This window comes from Choristoneura fumiferana, chromosome 23 (genome assembly GCF_025370935.1).
Source record: "Choristoneura fumiferana chromosome 23, NRCan_CFum_1, whole genome shotgun sequence".
NCBI lineage: Eukaryota > Metazoa > Arthropoda > Insecta > Lepidoptera > Tortricidae > Choristoneura > Choristoneura fumiferana.
The window spans coordinates 1710939-1736962 of NC_133494.1; the positions used below are offsets into that span (position 1 = coordinate 1710939).

The 26024-nt window shown below is 42.4% G+C and overlaps 1 protein-coding gene across 1 annotated transcript in view; it reads right to left on the minus strand.

The window, feature by feature from the left end:
• Positions 1 to 450: 450 nt before the first annotated feature.
• Positions 451 to 26024, minus strand: part of LOC141441130 (Ig-like and fibronectin type-III domain-containing protein 2) — a 40328-nt gene continuing 14754 nt past the window's right edge. The window contains 18 exon segments of the mRNA XM_074105817.1: positions 451 to 1068; positions 2117 to 2270; positions 2735 to 2818; positions 3272 to 3444; positions 4457 to 4629; positions 5227 to 5275; positions 5278 to 5358; positions 5361 to 5423; positions 7398 to 7521; positions 8154 to 8321; positions 11353 to 11531; positions 12037 to 12177; positions 12782 to 12887; positions 13284 to 13485; positions 18169 to 18298; positions 23232 to 23373; positions 24202 to 24395; positions 25562 to 25696. Of these exon segments, the coding sequence (XP_073961918.1) occupies positions 1031 to 1068; positions 2117 to 2270; positions 2735 to 2818; positions 3272 to 3444; positions 4457 to 4629; positions 5227 to 5275; positions 5278 to 5358; positions 5361 to 5423; positions 7398 to 7521; positions 8154 to 8321; positions 11353 to 11531; positions 12037 to 12177; positions 12782 to 12887; positions 13284 to 13485; positions 18169 to 18298; positions 23232 to 23373; positions 24202 to 24395; positions 25562 to 25696 (2336 nt within the window). The 3' untranslated portion in view covers positions 451 to 1030.

A 26024-nucleotide genomic window follows, 5' to 3' on the forward strand; every position in this document is an offset into this window, starting at 1 on the left:
CAAGCTAGTTCGCCGCGCTTATCCTCGAGTAGCCAGTATAAGGCCCTGTTTACATTATTCCAGTAAAATCATTCCAGTAGCATGACACTGTCCGTGCCGTATCCGGTTTTAGACTAGGATGAATCCATCTCTCCCCGTGGTTGTCGTAAAAGGTAAAGCGCTCTATTGCTAACTAACTCCAGACTCCAGCACTGCGGCGTGGATGGCAAGGGGAAACTCCACACTATTTTTTAAGAAGGTCGTCATGAATGTTCACTGGTGATCCTAGACCGAGGACCACGAGCTCTCTGTCAAGAGTGTAGTGACTCAGAATTAGATACTGCGATGCTCGATCGATGTTGTAACTTGTAAGCATCACGGCTCCGCGTCATATGACTTTCTGACAACATTCTGCGGTGCATTCTTCTTGGCAATAATGGTCTTTCCGAAAGCGCAGAGGCGCTTTACCTATGGTGCAGGGTGTGCGTTGCACACGGGCGCAGCGGTGTTAGGCCGCGGCTCCACTGAGGCGGAGACGAGCGGAGCGGAGAGGAGACGTGTAGGGATCGACCATCATATTACATCTCGTCTCTGAGATGTGGATTTCAAGTGGATTTCAACTAATATGATTGGTCGATCCTATATGTCTCCTCTCCGCTCCGCTCGTCTCCAACTCAGTGGAGCCGCAGCGTTAGGGGCGCCGGCCGCGGCACTTTCAATGAACCTGCGCAGTGTTCTATTTTGACCGCGCGCTTACCAGAGGGCGCTAAAGTAATGATTGCACACGGGCGCTACATGGGTAGAGACGCCTCATCAGCACTGGTAGTATAAAAAAGTGACATTTAAAAGAGCTCTTTGTGGCCTACTTACAGAAGAAACGTTTTGATTTTGATAATGCTACTGGCATGATTTTACTGAGATAGTGTAAACCGGCCATATGGTTTCATTTAATTCTAGTTGTATTGGTACAGTGTCCCGCCGGCACTCAGTAGCGCGGCGCGACGCGCGCGGTGAGGCGCGGCGAGCGGCGCGGCGAGCCGCTCGCCACCTGCTATGGCTTCAGTCTCTTGAAGCCCGCGCCGTCCTGGCCTGCGAAAACAAAGTCACTTATTCAACGCGGAATCACATTTTTTTTCTAAATTGTACTGAAACTAAAACAATTGAATAGAAGTTTTTGTTAAAAAAATCATTTTTAATACGAGTTTTTTTGCTGACTGTAGTTTTTTTTTTGACTTGAGTCGCCGGAAGGGCCAAAGATGCTGTCCTTGCTTTTGCTTATATTTTGTTAATTTACTAATTACAAGTTTCACCTGTCCCGTTGTCTGTCTGTCTGTAATCAAATCTTGCTAGTTAAATTCTACCAACTTCCAGTAATTGAATTGATTTGAATTTTGGTACACTTATGTAAATTGTGTGACAATACAATAATCTAGTAGTGACATCCTGGTAGTCCGGCCAGGATCGTCACCACAGGACGGAACTCTTCAACGGTTAATGGCATCGACTTAAAATTTGGTATTCAAATGTAGTTTGGGTGACCATACGAGTACAGTGAACAAAAAGTACAGTCAGCAAAAAAATGTATTAGAAATGAAATTTTACCAAAAACTTCTTTTATTTGAGATGTTTTATAGGAGATGGGGGCGTGCAGTCGGGAAAAATCTGTTAAGGACAACTGGGAAGCCAGGAACCAGACAGTTCGGACGTGGTTCGCGAACCAAACCAAATTTCAAATCAATTCAATTACTGGAAGTTGGTCGAATTTAACTTGCAAGATTTGAGTTGATTGAACTTGCGAGAAACAACCCTCTCCTCTTCTGGCGTGCACAGTCCGGAGTCCGAACTTTCACTGGCTAAAAAACCCGGTTGCACGTCAGGAGAGAGGAGAGGGTTGTTTCTCGGAAGAAGAGCATAGGTACATTATAATCCCGTTAGGCTTTGCGAGGTAGTTATCTTTAGTTGATCCCAGGCAGGTAGGTATATTTACTTAGGTACTTTTATATGTAGAAGAAGAGGTTTTCGTCTCTGCAGAAAATATAAAAGAACCGGGGCAACAACAAAAATTTGTAAAGAAAAAAACCTTAGCTATGTTAAACATTCATTAGTAGCGTAGCAAGAGTGAGTAACCACGTCTTACCTAACTTAAGCTCTTCATAGAGCGTAGGGTCCACCTCTCTGGGTAGGGGGGCTGTGGTGGAGGGGTTCTGCAGCGTCTCCTGCCGCCACGCCGTGCTCATCGACACGCCGTTTGCCACGCCGTTGCCGTTGGCCGCGCCGTTCGGTACTCCACCCTGGTGAACAGAATACGTTTTAGATGCGAGAGAGAGAAACATCTATTTACACATAATCGATACACATCATCAAAAGATAAAGATAATAGATTCTTAACGTGGGCGGTGTTGGGGGCGTCGAAGGCTTTCGGGGCGGTAGTTGCAGTATAACGCTTAGTAAAATTTAGGAGGCGTCACTTAGTAAGTGGGTATAAATAAAGGAGCAAGGTATGTTTTTGAGGTTGAAGTTGCTTGATACCAATAGATCCTCGCGTAGGACTAGCTCTGCGAAATCTTTTTAAGGCAATCTTGCGCAGAATCAAGCATGCATTTCATTCACATAAGTACTTTTAAAACACATCCACCGTCCGAATTTTATGGTTTGATTTTACGAAACTGAAATCCAAAATTCTCCAACAGCACACGATTCACACGATTTTCAATAAAATATAATGTTTAGGAGTTATACTTCTAATAATACTAACATTAATCACAGTATCAGGGTTTGGCTCTCTGAGGTAGCTCGGGTTCTCGAATGCTACTCCTCCTTGCGCTTTAAGTCTCAAGTTCTGAAATAGAAAGCAAATATTAGCCAAGAGTCACTCTTAATACCCGATATACTTTTAATACCGGCGATAAGTATGCAAGATAGACGGTTTGACTTTGGTTTGGGTTTGACTCCTATCTCCGTCTTACTTTACAGTGGGGTAAACTCGTCCCAACTCACCTTTCTATGCCTACGGAGCTTTGCTTCGCTTACCATCTCTTGGCCTATCTACAGTGTGGCATATACTTTACACAAGTCTTCCCAATAACACACAAACAACAGATGGGTACGCAATAATCGGAGCAGACAACTGGTGGAAAAGATCTCAAGTGGCGATCACGAACTGGAAGATGCAAATTGGCAGGACTCCCACTAGGTGGACCGATGAGCAGGTGGCAAGTTGTCGTTGATTGTGCCGTTCTAAAGAGGCCTTTGTGCAAAAGTGGATTTCTTCCTGCTGATGATGAGCACTTACCTTTCTATGCCTGTAGTACAAGCCAGCCGCTGCGAGTATGGCAGCTACGAGTATGCAGGCTAGGGCCACGCCGACGGCGGTGGCGGCGCCCCCCGTGGCCACCGGCGCCGCGGCCGCGCCCGTCTCCTGGCCCGCCGTGGAGAACATTATCGGCAGGCTGAGTGATGACGTGCCTGCGAATGGGAGGGGTAATTTATATATACATATAGACATTTCTAACTTGTTTTTGGAGATTGTTGCGTCGCCTCCTTCTTGGCAATGATGACTTTCCGAAACAGCGAGATTTATAGAATTAACCCTCTGTAGCCAATTTGTAAAATACACTTTGGATTTTGGTATGATCATGTTTGACATCATACCGTCAATAGCAAATTGTGGAACTGATGAAAATCGCACAGCAGTTTAAAGTACACTTGAAGTAACTACATGGGTACAGACGCACTCGTGAAGCACATTGTCCTGCAGTCCCGTCAGCAAGATGCTGGTCTCACTCGTGTCCAAGACTCTGGCACCTTGTGTCTGTAAGCGCAGTGCCACTCACCAGCCTTGTTGGCAGCTTTCACAACGCACTCGCAAAGCACGCCGTCCTGCAGTTCCGTCAGCACGACACTGGCCCCACTCGTGTCCAATGCTCTGGGACCTTGTGACTGTAAGTGCAGTGTCACTCACCGGCCTCGTTAACAGCCTTCACAACGCACTCGCAAAGCACGCCGTCCTGCAGTTCCGTCAGCACGACACTGGCCGCCCCACTCGTGTCCAATGCTCTGGGACTTGTGCTGTAAGCGCAGTGCCACTCACCAGCCTTGTTGGCAGCCTTCACAACGCACTCGCAAAGCACGCCGTCCTGCAGTTCCGTCAGCACGACACTGGCCGCCCCACTCGTGTCCAATGCTCTGGGACCTTGTGATTGTAAGCGCAGTGTCACTCACCAGCCTCGTTGGCAGCCTTCACGACGCACTCGTAACGCACGTCATCCTGCAGTCCAGTCAGCACGACGCTGGCCCCACTCGTGTCCAATGCTCTGGGACCTTGTGACTGTAAGTGCAGTGTCACTCACCGGCCTCGTTAACAGCCTTCACAACGCACTCGCAAAGCACGCCGTCCTGCAGTTCCGTCAGCACGACACTGGCCCCACTCGTGTCCAATGCTCTGGGACCTTGTGATTGTAAGCGCAGTGTCACTCACCAGCCTCGTTGGCAGCCTTCACGACGCACTCGTAACGCACGTCATCCTGCAGTCCGGTCAGCACGACGCTGGTCTCACTCGTGTCCAATTTCTCCGGCGCCTTGGCTCCGTAGGCACGCCAGAACACGCGGTACAGATACACGGTCTGAGGATTCTTCATTGGAGGCTCCCAGCTGTTGGATGAGAACATGGGGAATAGATGAGTAAATATGCACTGACCTAAACTATGCTCTAGAATCTAGAATGTGTTGACTCGATATATCGAATTAGGAGAGCCTATAAGGATAGTTGTGACGATGTTATCTCACTTATATTATAAATGCGAAAGTTTGTAAGTCTGTTTGTTGTATGTGTTGTTTGATACCTTTTCACGTCTAAACTGCTGAACCGATTTAGATGAAATTCGGTGTACAGATAGTTTGAGTCCCGGCTGTCCCGGGGAAGGACATAGGATGGTTTTTATCCCGGAAAATTGCATAGTTTCTGTGGGTTGGTGCAAAACGAAATTTACGCAGACGGAGAGGTGAGCAACAGCTAATTGATGATAAATGAATAATTAAAAAAATAAGACGCTGTAGGCCGGGTTTCTGCACCGCGGGTGAAACCGACCAGCAGGGCTACTACGAAACTCGAAGTTCGTGTCGTGCGGTCCCTCTGACACTTATACTATTTAATACGAGAGCGAGAGGGACGGTACGAAACAAACTTCGAGTTTCGTAGTAGTCCTGCTGGGCCTATGGCCCTTAGCGCAGGCGGCGAGTGTGTCCCACCTGAGCAGCACAGAGTGCGGCGTGGGCGCGACGTGCGCGCGCAGCTGCGCGGGGCGGGCAGGCGCGCGCCCGAGTCGCGGAAGCAGGCGAGCGCGCGCCGCGCGTGCTGCAGTGCGCAGGAGCGCGCCACGCGCCGCCGCGGCACAGCTCCAGGCAGTTGCGCGGGACACCCCACGACGCGCAGCAGCTGCGGTGGTCTGCAGCAGAGGATCATGTTCGCTTTAACATTCACAACCTACGGACTGCATACCATTATGAGGCTGCGTTTCCACCATACGGTGAGGCATGCCAGGAATGTGTTTTTCATGAACCAATAGAAACGCTTCATTTACCTATCTACACATCTCTGCCTGGAAACAACTGAGCGGAGCGAGGTGAGGTAAATGAAGCGTTTCTATTGATTCATGAAAAACACATTCCTCGCAACACATCCTCGCACATCTGTGGTGGAAATGGAGCCTAAATGACAGCTAGTGCTCACCCAAAAAATAATGACATCACATTATTTTCACCTCAGCACCTCAAACAGGCAGGTTTTGCTATGAGAAATCAGTGAGCAAAATCGCATTTTGCTCACTCCGTGAGACAAAGTAACTTTTTAATTTTTTTTTTTTTAAATACTGAGTACAGTGCTGGGTCTACTTACTGAATTCCAAATATTTGAACTTTACTTTGATCTGTCATTTCACTTCAACTCGAAAAAAACAAGAGATAGGATCAAATTTGTCGATTACAAACTTAAATTAAATTTTTGGTATTAAAAATATATCGAAATATTTCCAAAATGTTAATTTTCCCGATATTTTAATAAGTATGCAACCTCGTTGCACGAAAACCGCTTCTCTTGTTTTTTTTATAAAAGAATTCCGTATACTGCCTCTACAGTATAATTATTAATTGTTAAATTGAATGATTTTTTAACAAATCTATTCATGTTTATGTAAAAATAAAAATTATTATAATTCATGTTTATGTAATCTTAATAAAAATCATATTTAATGGTTAATTGTTCAACCTTTTCAATTACCCCGAGATGAGGCTTTTTGCAGTATTAAAATAAGTGTGACATTAGTACAAGAAGTTAAGATTGCATGTTATGAGTATGCGATTTGTATTGTAGCTACTGGACTCTTTTTATGGTTTTAAATGTAATTATGTAAACGCGTTTGCAATACCCCTGGTGTTGCAGATGTTTATGGGCGGTGGTGACCTCTTACCATCAGGAGACCCACTTGCTCGTTTGCCTTCCAGTCGTATAAAAAAAAAAAAAAAAAAAAATATTTGATAATAATCGATTCTATTTAAAAAAATGTGTTTGTTTTGTAACAGGTAGGTACATGTGGTTTTATTCTTATGTTACATTTAAATTATGTTCTCGCTGCTGAGGTGAAAAATTGTATGTGTCACACGAGACCAAAGTTTTTTTGCATCTCGTGTATTTCAATCCCTTGCTGATCTCAGGATTCTAACCTAGAATCACTCGCTAACGCTCGTGATTCAATTATAGAATCCTTCGCTTACTCGGGATTCAAAATCAACACTCGCAACAAAAAACAACTTTGCTCTCTTGTTGCACAAATAACTATTTTGGGCTGAGTCGGCCTTTAGGCTAAAGACATTAGGTTCTGACTTTTATTTACATGATTTTAGTTTTTAAATTTTAAATGCGGTGTTTTACCTATCCTGAAAAATCCATTATGGACGACTGGGAAGGGAAAGTCCAGATAGTGCCGGACTCTCACCGGCTAAAAAACCCAACTGTACGTCCCCAACTCCCTGGAGCTTATTATAGGGGGGAGAGGGTTGGAAGGGGTTTCTTAGCTACCCACAGACGAGTCTTGCTTGAGCCATTTGCTGGAAAGCCGAGAGAGGAGCATGCATGCTCCCGATAGGCTCTGCGGGGTGCTAGGGTCAGCCTTTTTTGTTGATTCCCCTTGGTTTCTTCCTTGCCACACTTTTAAGGGTCTCTATTTATTTTGTTCGAATAGACGGTGACGGCATCACATTTAACCGTCAGTTAACACTAATCAATGGATGGTGAAACAGCCCCTTAGTCTACAGACATGAAATTGTGTGCAATATGTAGGTACTAATGTCGAAAATACCGGGGGAAAATAGTGCAGGTTAATACATATAAAATGGTATGGCCTATTTTCCGAGCATTTTCTTACCTGATCCGTCGGCAGCGCACTTCATGAGCTTATCGAAGTCGTTCATGCACTCGGGCCGGTCCATGATGTTGTCCATGTCCAGGTGGAAGCTGCACGCGTCGATGCAGGCAGACGACACGTTCATCTGTTCATATAAGTATTATCAGTATGCAATGTACTACTTCCCCGCCGCTGGCGTAGGCTTGAGTAGTTCACGAACTAAGAACGTTTAGGAATGACCCCTACACAGACCGAAAGGATCTAGTTAATTTTGTGCGATTCCAATAGTTCATCGTTCTTTTAGTACTCTAAGATCTATGAAACTTTACGCGGACGAATCGGTGCGAACAGAACAACTAGCGAAGCTTCTAAAAGCTAGGTCTTGTGCAACAAGCTCTACTAGTATGTGCGAATTAAGGAAATAAAATATTATTACCAACGTAATCGCAACAAGACAAGTTTCCAGAAAAGGTACGCAAGAAAAGGAACAATGGAGCGGCCATACCGCTGGTTAAAATTAGCAAACGGTGCGGGATTCGCAGTGACGTGCCGTAAACGTCACGAGTTTTGTTCAGTAAAGTCCTGACGTTTGTTTACGGCACGTCACTGCGATTCCGTATTTTAAGCAGCGGTGTGGCTGCGGCCTAAAGTGAACTGTAAGGATAATTCAATTATTCCTTTCCTTGCGTACCGGTAACGAATTGATTCCTATTCAATCCCAGACCTAAAATTCCACGAGTGATCACTGAATTAAAGAAAGCGTGTAATGAGAGTTACCTGTGTGCAGCACTCGGTGACATTGTGGTGCGGCGTGGTGGGTCGCAGACGCACCGATACGGGTCGCAGGGTCTTGCCGAACGCGTTCTCCGCATGGCAGAAGTAGTCACCCTCATCTGCTTCCGATATCTTCTTTATTATCAAACGCATGGTGTACTTGGTTTGTTCCTGGGAAAGACATATTTAGTTCAAAAGATAAGTTAGCTGGAAAACACAAAGTGTGTTACTCGAAGTTATGGCAGGGGAGAGCAAGGAGCGTTGTGGCAGAGAAGAGTTAGTGACAACGTCGATTTTTGGGAACTTATCAACTACTAGCAAGCTCGCGACAGCACGCGTTTGATAGTTCGAGACTTGAACTAAAAACGCGCGCTATTGCGAGATCACTAGCAGTTAATAAGTTCAAAAAAACGACGTTGTCACTATACTCTCCTCTGTCACAACTCTTCTCGGTCTCCCCTACCTGGACTGCACTGCCGTCGTAATTCAAAAAAACGCATGTCAGTTATATAAAAGTTGAGAAACTGGCGATTTTAGTTTTTAGCTTATCGCTACCACACTCTTAAAAAAATGTGGCTATGACGACAACCTCAACTCATCAAAGCAGCACGCCACATTTATTAACACTTTAACATCACAGTAATACACACACACACACACACACACACACACACACACACACACACACACACACACACACACACACACACACACACACACACACACACACACACACACACACACACACACATACACGCATACCACATGTTTTGTTCCCTTTTATATTATTGTCTCCTCATTTGTCAACTTTTACTGTCAACCGCACTCGCAGCTGGCCAAGTTACAGGCTCAGCCTAGTTTGGTCACTGACGGATAGTCCTACTGTTGTAAAATTCTGTTTTCTGTGAAATTAACTATTTTGTACTTGTATTTTTTTTTATTTAATCTCCAATTTACCTTTAACAATATTAACATAATTTAAGGTATCTTTGGGAAACGTCCTTTATTTATGTCCTTCTGATCTACGTATACAAAGCTGTTCTTGAATCATTACAAGGGACTTAAGGAATATTTAAGTGTTTGTCGAGGTTAACACCGTTAGACCATGAATAGGAATGAGATTAGAAGATTGGCATAGCATTAAATATATCACAAATTTAATACAAAGGTTCTATGTTGGAAAATTTAAAGCTAACGGAATTCCATCTTATTGTAAAGGTAAACGATTGTCTTTTGATCGCTACGTATTTTAAACATGGGACTGTGTGATAGTGAGCAGGGGTTATATTCGGTGATAGATTTGCATTTAGATCATCATCAAAGTTTAGTTATTTAGGGGCTGTTTCACCATCCATTGATTAGTGTTAACTGATGGTTTAATGTGATGCCGTCTCCGTCTATTCGAACAAAACAAATAGAGACGGCTGATGTAGGTGTGATCACACCTAACCGCCAGTTAACACTGATCAATGGATGGTGAAACAGCCCCTTAGAATATTAACCAGCAAAGCCGAAGCCTACAATATTTTAATAACAAACAGTAACATTTCCTTTCCACTGATTTTGTTTTCAAAGTACGGCAAAGTCTCTTCCGCAAAGTAATTCAATAAACCATAAGTACTTTTAGGATGGTACCTTTCTGATCTGTGTATACAGGTGTCTTGAAATTGTTTTTTTCAGCAGTATTTGGTTAGTTTGACTGAACATTCAAGGATAAAGGTTTCCATTGGAATTTTTGATGTAATGTAGTAGTAGTAAAACTTATTGTATAAAAAAATTAAATACAGATGGGTTAAAAACAGAAAAATACAAAATACAAAGGTGGATTTCTCCCTGAAGGGATCTTTGCCAGTCAACCTTTGTGTGAGAGGAGAAACAAATTAGGGATCGACAAATAGAAAGAATTTGTATCTATCTGTTGGATATTTAAAACTCCTGTAAATTAAACTTTCACTGAAAATGGCCGATGCCGAAACTGGAAGCTTCGCTTTAGTTTTTTACTAATTGCTTACTGATCGCTTTCTATCTAAACATAGAACGGTCAGTAATTAACTAACGGAATGTACGCAAATATTTTATAAGTAGGTAGCACATAAATACTTAGCAAAGTTGATTTAGCCCTGAAAGCGGACAAAGTCGAGTAAAACTTTCACTAACGTTTAAAAGTTAAACAACATTTCGTATAATTTCTGAAAACGCGTAGGAGTGGACATTGTTGTGATTGTGAAAATAAAGTTTTCGTTTTGAGACTGTTGAAGCTTATGGTCTTACGTTCACATTATTCCAGTAAATCGTGCCTGTAGCGATACATAGCGGGGTCACAATCCAAACAAGTTACACAAGATGGATAGAGCACCGCAGTGTCATGCTACTGGAACGAATTTACTGGAATAATGTGAACCGGGCTTAAGTTTAATAAATAACTATAGATTTTAGAGCCTTGTACACCGCTTTTTTTAAATGCGCTGTTGACGCGCATTTGTATTCTTTGATACAAACGCGATATGCACGTGACTTGTATGGCCGCTCTATGGAAAAGAGCATGCATACCTATTGCCACAGCACTTGTCCTTTTGTTAAGAAGCACAGTTTTTCGGCAATAACTCAAAAACGGTATATCCGATATGCTGAATCAATTTTATTTTTAATCTCGAAAGAGATATCCGCGCGCCTCATTGATGTTTCAGGTGACCAGAGGGCTGGCAGCTATTTTGGGCAAAGGATTAGCCTTGCGATACAACGCGGGAATGCTGCCAGCCTTCTGGGCACAATGAACAGCGACGGTGACCTAGGAGGGATTTTTTATTTATAGGTTAGGCTAGGTTATATATTTTTTGTACATAGTCATATTTTTAAATGTTTAATGTATTGTGTTTTATTGCTTTTCGTTATAAATAAAAATTATCTCTTTCGTAAAAAAAAAATAGTTAAAAGTATTTATTTGGTTTAAACCTAATAAATACTTTTGACTAAAAATTACATTTAAAATTTTTTCATATCTTTTGAACATAGGTATTAGAATTGGTGAGGTTTGGAAGATAAGGGGTGGATAAAACTTTTGCAACTTTCGGAGCGATTATTTCCGAAAATAATCACATAATTAAAACTGTCAAAACATGTACAAACGTTTTTTTTTTGCTGAAAAAAATGTATGGAATGCCTCCCTTTACGTTAGTTAAGAAGGATAATTAAAAAACCTTACCTCCTGGTCAGCCAGCAGCTGTATGGTGTAGTTGGGCCCATCAATAACGGGTGTTCTTCCGTTGGGGTCCCGCCAGAAGGCGATGGCAGGCTTGGGTAGCGCTTCCACCCGGCACTCTAGGATCACAGAGTCTCCAGCTGCCGCCATCGTGATGCCAGAGGCCTGGATCGTCGGGACATCTGGAGGATAAGGGGCTTTGTCTCTTATTCTTGGATATGACAGTCTGACAGATATGAGACTCTTCTCATGTAAAAGGGGAAGGGGGCGGGGCACAACATCACTGACGCGGTGGCAGTACTTATTGCTATACTCTGAGCTCCAGCTTAATTGACAAGAAAAGTTACCGGCAGAAAAGGAAAGCTGGTCTACTCTTAAACTATATGGCCTCGTTAAAATTTGCTTTAGAACTGGTTGGGCTCACACAAAAAAAAAAGTATAACGTTCTTGGCTTAGTTTTTGAATAGATGTGCAAAGTGATCAAAATACTACAGAAAAACAATTGTAGAACAGGCCAAGCATCATGATGTGGTCAAATCAAAGAACATTTTTCAACCTGAATGAATCAGACAGTATGAAGCTCAAATGGAGAGCGGTTGTCCGAAAAATGATTCATGGTGGCCACGACCCTCAGCAATCTGGATTATTGCACAAAGAGAAGAAGGAAGCTTATCAAACGTGACTCACGGGATATGTTGATCTTGCGGGAAGCCTGCATGGGCGTGCCGTATCCGTTGTCGGCGTAGCAGGATATCTGGTCCATGTCGCGGGTCACGTTGTGGATGACCGTCACCATGTGCCGCGTCTCCACTTGCCGGATGAGGTGGCCTGGTCAGCAACGAACAGCGTCATGTAGGTTAAAATATTAATGATTAGTGTTAACTGGCGGTTAGGTGTGATGCCGTCTCTATTTGTTTTGTTCGAATAGACGGAGACGGCATGGTGAAACAGCCCCTAAATCATAAAGGCCTTATGTCTAACACACATGAAATCACAATTGCTTTCACCACTTCTTTCTGTCATACGGTATAAGACAAGGGTAGAAAGAGATGGCGAATGCGACCGCGAACACGTTAGTTAGACCATGCGGCATGCTCGTGAAAGCGACGTTTAGAGCTTGTCCAGCTGGAGAACTAGACAAGCTCATAGGGTAAAGTTACACAGACTCTATGTTGCAAATTTAATTAAGAGTGTGGAATGGAAGTAGGTATCTTTGGTGATGTATAACGATATCTTCTCACCATCACTTTAAACGCTGATACTATCTATATTCGAATTGTGATAAAACCCAAAATCCAAGACTCGACAGCAAAAAATGTTAAGTATTCTATATATATATCTGCATTATCCGGGGATTGAACCCGAGACCTGAAGCTTCGTAGTCAGGTTCTGTAACCATTACGCTATACGGTCTTCATCCTGTGAAACTTACCAGAAATATATAGAGATATCGTGGGTGTTGGGGTTCCCATGGCGATACATAAGATCGTCATGCTGGAGCCTTCTACAACCAGGTTCACCGGGTTTACTGTTGGTGGCTGAAACAAAAAAAATGTGTAGATAGTACAGTCAACGTCATAAATAAGAGATCATTTCTGAACCTTGTTGCTTTCAGTCGTTACACAATTTCGTATGGCTTTCAAACATGACGTCAAGGTACAAAAGTGATCACTTATTTATGACGTTGACTGTACCAAGGATACCTACATCATTATTTTATGCAAAAAATAGGTATGTTTAGATTTTTGATAGCATGGTAAGCTGATACAGCAGATATAGAAGTGGTGTGGTGGGTGGTGTTGCTGTACACATGTACACTATCTACGAGGTGTTCCATTTGAAGACGTACTTCGAACACCCGTCTCTCATACAACCCTTCCATCATTCACCGCTTAAAGGTACGGTAAGGTTTACGACACGGTACTGTTACCTACCTCAACATAAGCAGGATAGGCAGGGTCCGTCCAGGCCAGCAGCGTCTCCGAGGGTATGGAGTCCCCGGCTGCAGCGTGAGCCTTCACCCAGCACACGTACTGCGTGTTTGGAGTCAACTTCTCCAGGGTATGGCCAGGTACAGTGGTCGTTATGGACGTCACGTTTCCTTGCGTGAATTGGGTGGGTGATTTGTAGTATAGCCTGAGGAAGAAAGGATTTTATGTATAAATGGAGCAAGTTGAAGCGGCAGTGGTCATGTCTGTCGAACTGATAACCGCTGGAGTAAACGAGTTCTTGAGTGGAGACCGCGTCTTGGCAAACGTAGTGTAGGACGCCCTCCGGCCAGGTGGAGTGACGATCTGCGAAAAGCTGCTGGTAGATGTTGGATTTGTCTAGCCGAGGACAGGGCGCAATGGCGCTCATTGGAGGAGGCCTATATCCAGCAGTGAACTGGTCAGGGTGATGAATGGACCAGGATTAGGTACTTAAGGCTTTATCGATGTCTTTTATACAGGCATACAGGTAAAGAACTGAGGCTGGGACTAAGAATAACTAGAACCAAGTCCTTTATAGTCTCAGGACGTGTGTATCCCTGTAAACCATCTCAAGCGATCAGTATAAATAAAACAAATATTTTTGACCTGAAAAACGTAAAAATTACAAGAAAATCGGGAAGTAAATTTCTGATATTAAATAAGTAGGATTCAAACCAGTTGATATTTTTTGTGTATGTTAGTGCATATTATCATAAAATATTCGGAATTGCTTAATACTAGTATCGCTCATAGTACGAGTCTCATAGAGATTATTAGAGATGCAGACATGCCTCCTCCGGCAGAAATGGACCGAGACCTCATGAAAAAATTCAATCTTGTTTAATTTAATAGCAACACTTTAGCAGCTTTAAAACGTAAAAAGTCATATTCTACCAGCTTCTGAACTATTGGGGACATTAAGCCTACAATTTGATGGCGCCGAGGTACATTATTAGTTTCAAAACACAGTTTAACTAGGCATTTGCCAAACCAAAACTCGGCTTCAACTGGAGTCGGAACAACTTATCAATTTGCTTTTACGGCGACAACTTTAAAGTACTTACCTATTGCGCCGCTTGGTATCTTTGTGAATGTTAAGTCTTATTCTGTGAGTTTCCTACGAAAAGTTAGGAAACGTAACTTTGATAGTTTCTGTTACCATATTAAATAGTATTCTGTGCCATTAGTGTAAGTTTTCGGTTACAAAATACGTCTCGATCGCGTTCGCGTTAAAATCTCAATTTATATGCAAACACGAACAGCGCCTCTAGCGGAACGTTTGCGATGTTCATGATGCCATACAAATTGAGATTTTAACGCGAACGCGATCGAGACGTATTTTGTAACCGAAAACTTACACTAAGGGTACTGTTGAGAATACTGACTTTAAAAGGCGTAGCCTAGAGCCGAAAATATTCAAGATAACTGAAAATAATTTACTCGAATGGAGAATGGATGAAATTAATTGTTTCGGTTTAATCATGGTTAAAAGTGTTCTGATAATGTTAATGTGCAGTGGTAAGTAATACCTATTTAATTTTTGACAAATTGTTCAAGTCAATTCCATCATTGGCTTTTATATTATGCAAATACCTGAAGCGTTCTTGTTAAAGTTTTATTGCAGTGTGCATACGGAATAACCCGCAGACGCTGGGAGCAAGTCTTTGGAAACAGTTTGCACGAATGTTGAATATGAACCGCGATGTTGAACGCAACTGTTCTGTGGCTGTTTATTTGTAGCTTGTGATCGTCTGGAAAGTTGGACGCTTTTATATATTGTACAACTTAAATCGTGTTTAAAACTTTTTAATGCAATACGGCGTTCTAAATGTCACACTGATAAATTTTATGTGACAGATATTCTTACATCAACGTAAAAATAAACCTTCGTTACAACTCCACGACATTTTTACGGAGGCGAGGTTTTAGGGGGAGGGGACGAATTCTAGCAGAAGTCCTGCTGCTACAGCTTAGAGGCGAAGGCGTGGATTCGTTACTACTGTCCTTTATGTAAAGGAATACTGATATTGTACAAGCAATATAATAATACCCGCGTAGGTAGATACTATCAAGAGGTGTTAAATCCAGTCACTTATCAAAAGCCAGCGAAAGTGATCAAGAGTGGGAAAGACGTGTGTGGAATGCAAATGGTCTATTAGTTATGCGCAAGAAATACTCTATTTAGAGCGGTTGAAATGGTACTATTTTACTGTAATTTCTCCTTATAAATCAGACGACCTCACTACTTACCTCTCACAAAGACTAGGGAGGGATAGCAGTTCAGAGAGGTAATGCGGCCAGTGTCTTACGTCCACTTGCAGGCTTTTTAATCTAGGTTACAAGAACTGTTAGTTTAAGCCTTAAATCGAGTTTTTAAAAAGGCTACCAGACGTCCTTATAGGGTCGATGCCTATCAGTGGCGAAGCATCCATAGAACCCTATTCCTACCGGCTTCCCAATATTTCAAAATAGAACGACAAGACATAGGTATGTACAGAATTTATGAAAGATGTAAGCGATCTTTGCTTTGGCTTTACCACGAAAATATCTGATGCCACGCCACTGATGCCGATGGCAGAAAATCTTAACGGCGACTTTACTTTATAGTTTAAGTTTAGTTTAAATATTAAGTCGACCGGATAGGTAGTTAGTCTAGTGGTAGAGGCTGACTACAAAGCTTGAGGTCACAGGTTCGATCCCCGGTCGGGGCAGATACCTATTTTCGTGAAAATTCGAATGTTTGTGCTCGAGTCTTAGATGTATACAATATATATATATTTAAGTACGTATTTATTTACATATAAATACATCTAGTTTGCCCATTGCCTGGTACCTAATACCCATACATACCTAACACAAGATTTGCTTCGTTTGGGATTGGGACTAGGTGAATTATTAATGTCAATAGTCCCATTTTTTTTCACGCTTAAACTGCTGAACGGATTTAGGTAAAAAATATATACCCCGCGAAAGACATAGGATAGTTTCTATCCCGAAAAATTAAAATTTTCCCACGGAAAAGCGGTAAAGGAATTCTCTGCAGACAAAGTTTCGCATAACGTTGGCGCCTGGTGCATGAGTTGTATAATATTACCAATATCGTATGTAGATTCAACTCAATAGCATATGGGACTTCACAATACCGCATATTGCTCTTGCATTATGCATTTGCCTTTCAAACGGTTTCTAATGCCGAATCGACGACCTGTTTCATTGCCTTTGGTATGAACATTAATTATTCGGCTTTGATCTATTCGAGGAAGTCTAGTTTGCAGTTAAGTAGTGAATTTGCGGGGAATCTGAACTAGTTCCAGAATTTGGACTGGTAATGGCTTGCTAAACATTAAACATTTAATCAGAATGAGGGCTAAAATATAGGCAAAATATCGCTAGATCTTGCTTTCAATTGGCTAATAACTAAATGAGCCAATGAGGGCTATCGTTTTTTGTCTCACTAGATGGCGCACTGTAGCGTGAGGTTTTTAAGTATGGCTTTCAGAGTCTGTTATTAAGGGCGTTAAAACAAAGTTTAGATTAAAATCATATTTAAAATACCTTAAAACCGTACCATAAAAATATCCAGCCACCATAGTGTTGCGTAGTCCCGTTCTGTATGGAAAAAAGGAGGACAAAAGTTTCCGAAAGACATAACTGTCTCAAAACAACACTGGCATTCATTGCCCCGTAACGCATAATTGCCATAATTAATTTCAGGTAGGTAATGTAAAATATTCACAAAAAAATTCTAATTATAAATAAACCTAGTAGCTCACCCAAAAACTATGAGATTTGACATTTCGAAGACCTCATGCTACACTAGCGCCTCTAGTGGCGAATTCATACGCGATAGCCCTCATTGCAAGCAAGACCGTGATGTCAAATAAACCTCACGATACTAACGCCATCTAGCGATATTCGCCTGTCATTAAGCCCTCATTGGGTAGATTTTTGGGCAAAAAAAAGAACATTCCATTTAGTCCGCCGGTTAGACCACAAATTATTGGATTCTTATTTTTTTCTTTTGTCAATGAGACAAAAAAGACACAGATGAAGCGCGACAAAGTTCGTGTAAACATGAAAGCGCGATTGTTTGTTTGTTTGTTTGTTTATACTCTTTATTGTACAAAAAGGAAAAACAAAAAGGTTACATAAATAAAAGTAAAGTGTTAAGTACAAAGGCGGACTTATCCCTGCAGGGATTGCCACGAAGATACAGTTTGTCTCATTTCAAAATCAATGACCGAACGAATGACAGTACCACCATTTTTGCGGTCATCCTTGCATATTATTTGGTATGTCATACATATTTTTTACAATACATAATCAGCCGAAAGATGTCTAGTGTTGAACAAAGGACTCCTCCTTAGAATGTCACAACGAACGACAACTCGCCACTTGCATCAACTGGTTTCCCGCTAGGTACTTTGGCGTTGTCGTCTATCCACCTAGTGGGAGGCCTGCCAACCCTTCGTCGTCCGGTTCGTGGTCGCCCACCACTCACTTTTCTCTCACAACAGCTATCTGTTCTTTGAGTGATATGGCCCGCCCATTGCCTCTTCAACTTACATAATCTTCGCGTTACGTCGGTGACTTGCTTTTGGTTTGAGTCGCCTTAAGAGTCAAATAGACTAGCTAATTTTAGCCTTTAAATTTTATATGAGGTGCTTTATAGGAGATGCCGACATGCAGTCAGGAAATTCCATCATGGACAGCTGGAAAGGGAGAACCCTGACTGACTCTTACTGGTTAAAAAACCCGGCTGCACGTCCTCAACTCCCAGGAACTTGTTAAGGGGAGCAGAGGGTTGGAGGTGTTAGGGGAATAAGAATAATAAGAAAACTGTACTTACGTGTACGAGATCTTCTCGTCAGGGTGGGAGAACTGCGGCGGCTGCCACGTCAGGGTGAGCCATGTGGCGGAGTGTGACGAGACGGACAACGAGTGCGGCGGCGACGGAATGCCGGAAAGTGACTGCTCAGCTGTGTACAACGTAGTAAAGTTAGTTTATTGTTGTTCAAAACTTATTTGTTACGGAAGAGCGAGGGGGGGGGGGTCTCCTGACACAGGTATTTTATACTTACTAGGAGATTCAAACTTTTGCACCGTAAACCATGTTCTTTTAATATATATTCTTTCAGCTGTACAAGGAAACATTGCTGAATCAAATACAATTTTACAAAATATCCCGTATAAATAAAAATACAATAATTTTTGAAGTGAAAAATATTGCAAACCCTAGTAAGCTTTTAAAAGGTCGAAACGAAATTTGCGAGAGAAAATATTTTATTTACAATATGTCGAGTATTGACGGTTGAATTCAAACAGAAGACAAAAGTAGGTATGGCAGATCTCTTGTGCGGCTGCGCGAAATATATTTTCATATTCTGGCGTCAGGTGGCGCGGCTGTAGTGTTTCTACATCTCTCCCCCCAGAGACCGGCTACGGGCGATAATATTGAGGAAATTTAACTTGTCTGCCCGATCTAGTAAGCTTTACTTGCTTCTCTATATCTTTGTTCGGCTCTGTTTGTGCTGTTTGTTTATGTACGAGCTTTATGACATCTGAGGAAGTATCTGTTTCGAGCATATATGCTGGTTTTAATCTGTCTATAGATACTGTAACTGTCTTGCCTTTTACTCTGATCTTAAAAATCTTTTCACCTCGTTCTAGAACTGCGTGTGGTCCCGTATATGCAGGCGTTAGCGCGCCACGTAGAGCGTCTTCTCGTAAGAAAACATGAGTAGCGGATGCTAAATCCTTAAATACAAATATCTTCTTCTGTCCATGTCTCGAAGTAGGTACAGGTTGAAGTTGCTGGGTAATGTTACGCAATCGTGCGGTGAAATCGGTAATGTCTGATGTAGTTTCTGTGCTGGGTTGAAAGAATTCCCCAGGCAATCTCAGAGTCTCTCCGTATACCAGTTCAGCAGATGATGCTTGTAGATCTTCTTTGAACGCGCTTCTTATACCAAGTAGGACTAGTGGTAAGGCTTCTGTCCAGTTGCTTTGCGCGTGGCAGACGATAGCGGCTTTCAATTGCCTGTGGAATCTTTCAATGAGTCCATTACAGGCAGGATGATATGCCGTAGTGCGTCGATGTTGAAAACCTGCTGTCTTTGATAAGTGGTTGAAGAGTGCTGATTCGAATTGAGCTCCACGGTCTGTTACTATGACTTCAGGACAGCCAAATCTAGATATCCAAACGGTAAGTAGAGATTTTGCTACTGTTTCAGCTGTAATGTCCATCATTGGGATAGCTTCAGGCCAGCGTGTAAATCGGTCAATGGCTGTAAGGCAGTAACGATAACCTTGAGATGGCGGCATCGGACCGACTATGTCGATATGCACGTGTGTGAATCTCACTTTGGGTAAGTTGTAAGTCCCTAAAGGTGCTTGCACGTGTCTTGTTATTTTCGACCGCTGACATGCTGAACACGCTCGAGCCCATGTACGACAATCTTTGTTCATATTCGGCCAGATAAAACGCTCAGAAACTAGCCTTACAGATGCTCTAATTCCTGGATGGCTGAGCGAGTGCAGGGTATTGAATACTTGTTTTCTAAATTTTGGCGTTACGTATGGTCTAAGAGTTGACGTACTGTTGTCGCAATATAGCTGAGTGAGGGAACCAGGTATCATCATTTTCTTCAGTGTGATGCTGTAGGTTGTGTCACCGCTCAAAATTTGTTTCAACTCTTCGTCATCAATTTGTGATTCAGCAGGTCGACAGGTTTTTCAAGTTCTTCTATTCTGGATAAAGTATCTGCGACGACATTGTTTTTACCAGAGATGTGTCTAATGTCAGTGGTAAATTGTGAAATCAGATCAAGATGGCGAAATTGTCTTGGTGAGCAGTTTGATTTGTTTGATGTAAAAGCGAAACATAATGGTTTATGATCAGTGAAGACAGTGAATACTCGCGCTTCCAGCCAATGTTGGAAATATTTAATGGCGTTATATATTGCGAGCAATTCACGATCATAGGGTGAATACTTCTGCTGTGCTGGACTGAGTTTCTTAGAGTAAAATGCCAGAGGCTGCCATGCGTCTCCTTTTCTCTGTTGCAGTACAGCGCCTAATGCTGTATCCGAGGCGTCCGTGACAAGAGCGAGATTTGCATTGCAGTCAGGATGTGCTAGGAGAGCTGCCTCACATAGACTTGATTTGCACTCTAAGAAAGCGTTCAAAGTGTCGTCCTTCAAGTTAATTGGATGTGATCCTTTTACAGAACCAGTCAATAGTCTATTCAAAGGACTTTGAATTTCAGCTGCTCGAGGAATAAAACGACGGTAAAAGTTGATCATTCCTAAGAATCGTCTCAGTTCTTTGACAGTCTTGGGTGCTGGGAATGATTTTATAGCTTCAATTTTGCTCTCTAATGGTTTCGTACCTTCAGCAGTGATGTGATATCCGAGAAATTTTACTTCGGTTACTCCGAATGTGCATTTAGAAGGATTTATGACGATACCGTATTCTTTTAGCTTAGTAAACAGTTGCCTTAAATGATCTTCATGTGTTTTTTCGTCTTTAGAAAATATCAGAAAATCGTCCAAATATGTAAATACGAAATCTAGGCCTCTTGTGACTTCATCGACAAAACGTTGGAAGGTTTGGGCTGCATTTCTGAGACCAAATGTCATATAAGGAAATTCATATAACCCAAATGGAGTAGTAATAGCCGTTTTTTCGATGTCTGTAGCGTTAACTGGAATTTGGTTATACGCTTTAACGAGGTCGATGGTGGAAAAAATTTTGCTGTCAGCCAGGTTATGTGCAAAGTCGTGTATGTGACGTATGGGATACCGGTCTGGAATGGTTCGAGCATTCAGTTGTCGGTAGTCTCCACAGGGTCTCCAGCTCTTGTCTTTCTTTGGAACCAGATGGAGTGGCGATGACCAGGGGCTTAACGAAGGTCTTGCTGTTCCACTCTTGATCATAGACTCAAATTCTTCCTTGGCTATTTTGAGTTTGTCCGGCGCTAGTCTTCTGGGTGGGCAGTGAATCGGTGGGCCATCAGTAGTAGTGATGAAGTGTACCGTATTGTGCTTTATTTCCCGATGAACGCCAGGAGGACGAGTTATTTCAGGATAATCTCGAAGGATGTCATTGTATTTTGAATTTCCATAGAGTGTCTTGACAGAAGATATAGTGTCCGCCGCGGTATTAGAAATGGCTGTTATTGAAAGTGCCGTTGTATTGTCTAGCAGGCATTTGTTTCGGCAGTCGACAACTAAATTGTAGAAAGATAGGAAGTCGACGCCAATAATTGCCTTAGTGACGTCAGCCACGACGAATTGCCATCTAAATTCTCTTCGGAGACCAAGATCCAGGTTGAGTTGTGTATAACCATATGTGCTGATTGTAGATCCATTTGCAGCGAAGAGTTGGTATGCAGTTTTAGGTCGGTATTCGCGAAGTTCAGATCGTGGGAAAACACAAAGATCGCTTCCTGTGTCAACGAGGAATTGCACTTTTGAACGTCGATCTGTGACGAATAAGCGACCGGGACTGTGACAATCGCTGGTCGCCATTAACGATTGCCCGGTGCGTTTCCCGAAACAAAGTCGCACGGCTTCACGCATTTCGTTGCTAGCGATTGGAATTTGGAATGGTACCAACATACTGGATACTTGCGGTAGCTTGACTGCGAGCGGCTGTGATTGCGACCTTGACGTTGGCTCTTGCTGCGACTACGATATTGCTGCGTGTCTCTGCGTCTTGACTTAGAGCGAGATCTTGTTTGCATCTGAGTCGATAAAGCGTGCACTTGTCTGGTAAGCTCGGCAATCTGGTTAGCCATCAGATCCATTGGCGATGTTGCTGAGGTACTTGCTATCTGTTGCATACCGGCTAATCCAGGAGAAACATCCCAAACTCTGTCTGCTGCTTCGGCAAGTTCGTTCAATGATGAGTGCGGTTGCGAAGTAGTAAGCACTTGGATACTTAGCGGCAAGCGACTGGTCCAAATAGCCTTCAAGATGTCCTCAGGAACGTTGGGACCGGCAATATGTTGAAGGTGTCTCAAGAATTGCGAGGGTTTCGATCGCCTAGCTGCTCATGCATTAAAAGCTTTTGCAACTCCTTCTCTCTTGAATTTGTCAGCCGTTTTATAAGTTCACTCTTCAGTTTTTCGTACTTATTGGTTGCGGGTGGGTTAACAATAATATCTTTAATTTCCGCTGCGTATTGATGTTCCAAATGTGAAAGTACGTAGAAAAATTTCGTGCCGTCGGACGTTATGTTGGACAACGCAAACTGGCCTTCTATCTGGGCAAACCAAACGGCTGGTTCTTGCGGCCAAAATGGTGGTATTTTTACTCCAACACGAAATGTTTCGTTGCGAATGGAAAAATTGTCGTCATTTTTTTCATGTTCGACATCTGACATTGCGTTGGAAAATTCGTCTTTGTTTGTCGACATTTTTGAAACGTTTTATTTGACTCACGATTTGTGTTCGGACCTTGATTTTACTTCCAAGAAAGGCTGCGTCTTTTTTCCAATCTAGGGCGTCACCAGTTTAGAAGGTCGAAACGAAATTTGCGAGAGAAAATATTTTATTTACAATATGTCGAGTATTGACGGTTGAATTCAAACAGAAGACAAAAGTAGGTATGGCAGATCTCTTGTGCGGCTGCGCGAAATATATTTTCATATTCTGGCGTCAGGTGGCGCGGCTGTAGTGTTTCTACAAGCTCTCATGTCATACAACAGAGGGGTAAGTAATAGTAATAAGGATATAAGGTGGAAATTATTTTGCTAATCCGATAATCGTTTAACGAAGTTAACAAAATGCTTAATGGATTTACTTTCAAGTTAAATCAAAAAATTGTTAACGCTCTTGTTAACTTCCGTTAAATTGAACTTTCTTTAACTTTAGTCCGTTATATTACCACAAGTCATTTTATTACTCACGGTTCTCGCTGGTGATGTTTATGAGCAGCATGCTGCTGGGGAGCGAAGTGCCGTGCTCGTTCACGGCCACCACGAACACGTGGTACGTCCCGTTCATCTCTAGACCCTCGATATGGGCCATGGTCTCAGTCGTGTTCAGTTGCTGGGGACGATGGGTTTAATAATAATAAGTTGAGTAGGGATCCCCTACATCCCTGACAAATTTAGTGGTTCACCCACATGTTTTTTTAGTTTTAATAGTCAAGAGAATTGTAATCTAAATTGTGTTTAAAATAACCCTCCTTCTTTGCAGTCGGGTAAAAAGTTTCTGCCGAGTTTCTCGGGGGTATTCTTCTTGACAATGATGCTCTTTCAGTGAGCGCTGGTGGTATAAAAAAGTGACATGTCAAAGAGATCGTTGCGGCCAACTTACAGAATAAGCGCTTTGATTTTTATTTTTTTAATCCTTTCCAGCAGAGTTTTTCACAGTGTGGCTCGCGACCCCCTGGGGGGCCGTGATGCCTCTATAAGAGGGTCGCACAAAATTTCAGTACAAACAAACATACATAGAATAGGCTAACGTTAAAGCTGGTATAAACTAACATTATACAAAAACAGTGCTATTTTGAAAATATTACATTAATACGTGTCGAATTGTGTCTTCTTTTTTTTGTGGGTTTTGCTCTTTTTTTTAAACCTTAAATGTCACAAATAATTGTTGTTCTTTCCAGTCAAAGGCCCTGGGTCAAAAACTACCTAAACTAGGGCCCCACCCCATCTAAACTATTTAAAATCGTTTATTCCGTATTCCAAATATTCCGAATGTGGGAGAAATTTTTACTACTCGTAGTTCAAGTTATAGTTTGTACCTAAGTCAGAGTCCGAGGGGCCCCTGAGCTTGGGGGCCCCGGGTCACTGCTCCGTCTAGCCCTCCGGTAGTTACGCCACTGATTCTTTCTTTCTTTCCTTTTTTAAAACTCTGACTACTCACATTATCCAACTGCAGCGTGTTATAATAATACGGCTGCGAGTTGTTCCCGACACGCTGCCAGTGCACCGTGTAGGAGGTGGCGTTGCTGCCATCCTGGGGGGCGGACCAGTCGATGAAGCCCGTCCAGCTCTGCTTGTCTTCCGAAGACACGATGGCGTGGACCTCGCGCGGCGGGCCCGGGAGGAGACCGGTGCCTGGCAAGGTTATTAAGATGTCGCGTTACATTTATCAGTAGGAGAAAAAGAAGTAAGGTAAGGTTTAGGCAAAGTTAGTAACGCCAGTCAAGCTAGCGCTGGCCTGGCCCGTGTTGTTTAGATGACGCCAACTGGATTCATTTATTGCCTTTTACCTGGATTATTCTCGGGGCACGCGGGCGGAGGTTACTGGGTTGAAAAATAAGCCGACACTATTCCCGCCAGTGCATGCAGGCAGCGCTAAGCTTGTCTTGAAGAACGTTTATACTGACTCATATGCTTTTGGCAATTCTAGTTGCCTGTCAACGCTCTTATTTAGTTAATGAATAGAGTACAATTTAAAATTCAAAGCATGTGAGTGGATACGAGACCAACTACAAGCCAGCGCTGGATGTCAGTGAAACTGGCGGCCAACAGTGGCTTCGTCTACTTGGATCTTAATAGTTATAATATTATGACATTAGGTATCAAGGGTTGAAAATATATAATTAACTAGCTTTTGCCCGCGGTTTCGTTCGCGTTAAATTTGGAGTAACATACTTTTACTTTCTGCGATCCTTTTTTCGTGTTTTAATTAATTTTTCGGAGGATTATATGGAAATACAAATACAGACCGATTTTCTTTTAGACAGATGGTGCAAAATTTTGTAATACAAAAATCGACACATTCGTAATTATTTATGATTCTTACCAACTTTGCTTCGCTGATTCAGGGTTGGAATTTTAGAAAACGTTAAAGTACATACTACGCGTTTCTTTTGCCCGCGACTTCATACACGATATAGGATTATAGTTACGGAAATAGAGTCATTAATTAAAAGTGAAAATACAAATCCCATTTATTCCCTATCCCGTGGGAATTTCGAAAAATCCTTTCTTAGTGCGCGTCTACACCTATTAAGGAACATAAATTCCAAATTTCAAGTTTCTAGACCCAGCGGTTTGGGCTGTGCGTTGATCTATAAATGCGTATGGTGTAAGATAGTGGCGCAAAGTGAATATTTTCATTAAGCAATTCGGTGGGAATCGTGTTGTAACAACGAAGGAGTTTAATTTCGTTTAAAGGTAAAGAAAATTAAAATGGTTGAATTTTTCCGCATAATTGTTTTGAACTTTTCAGTTTCTTTATTAGCTATTGTTCTTTTTTTCTCTACATTATACCATACCTTCTTCAAAGCATTGCACAATGTTCCCGATGTACGGTACGCAGGTGTTGACGCCGCCCGTGTATGCGCCCGCGCACACGCCGCGGCAGTTGGCGGGCACGCCGCGCCGCTCGCAGCACGCCTCGTGATTGCGACCTGCACAATGATCATCAGTTGACTAAGTTATGTTTTTCTTGCTGACTATATATTTTGCTGACTATAATTGAATTGTCATCTACATATTTTCCGTAACAAATTTCAAGCCAATGCCATTGAAGAGTTCCCTCCTGCGGAGACGATCCTGGCCGGACCACCAGGATGTCACGACCAGATTATTGTCTTGTTACCAGATTTCCACAAATATGTAATATTTCAAATTAATGCGATCACTAGAAATAGGTCAAAACCTTCCAAGATTTGACACAAATAAATAAATGTATAAACAATCAGGGCAAGCTTGTAAAAAATATTATATGCCAACACT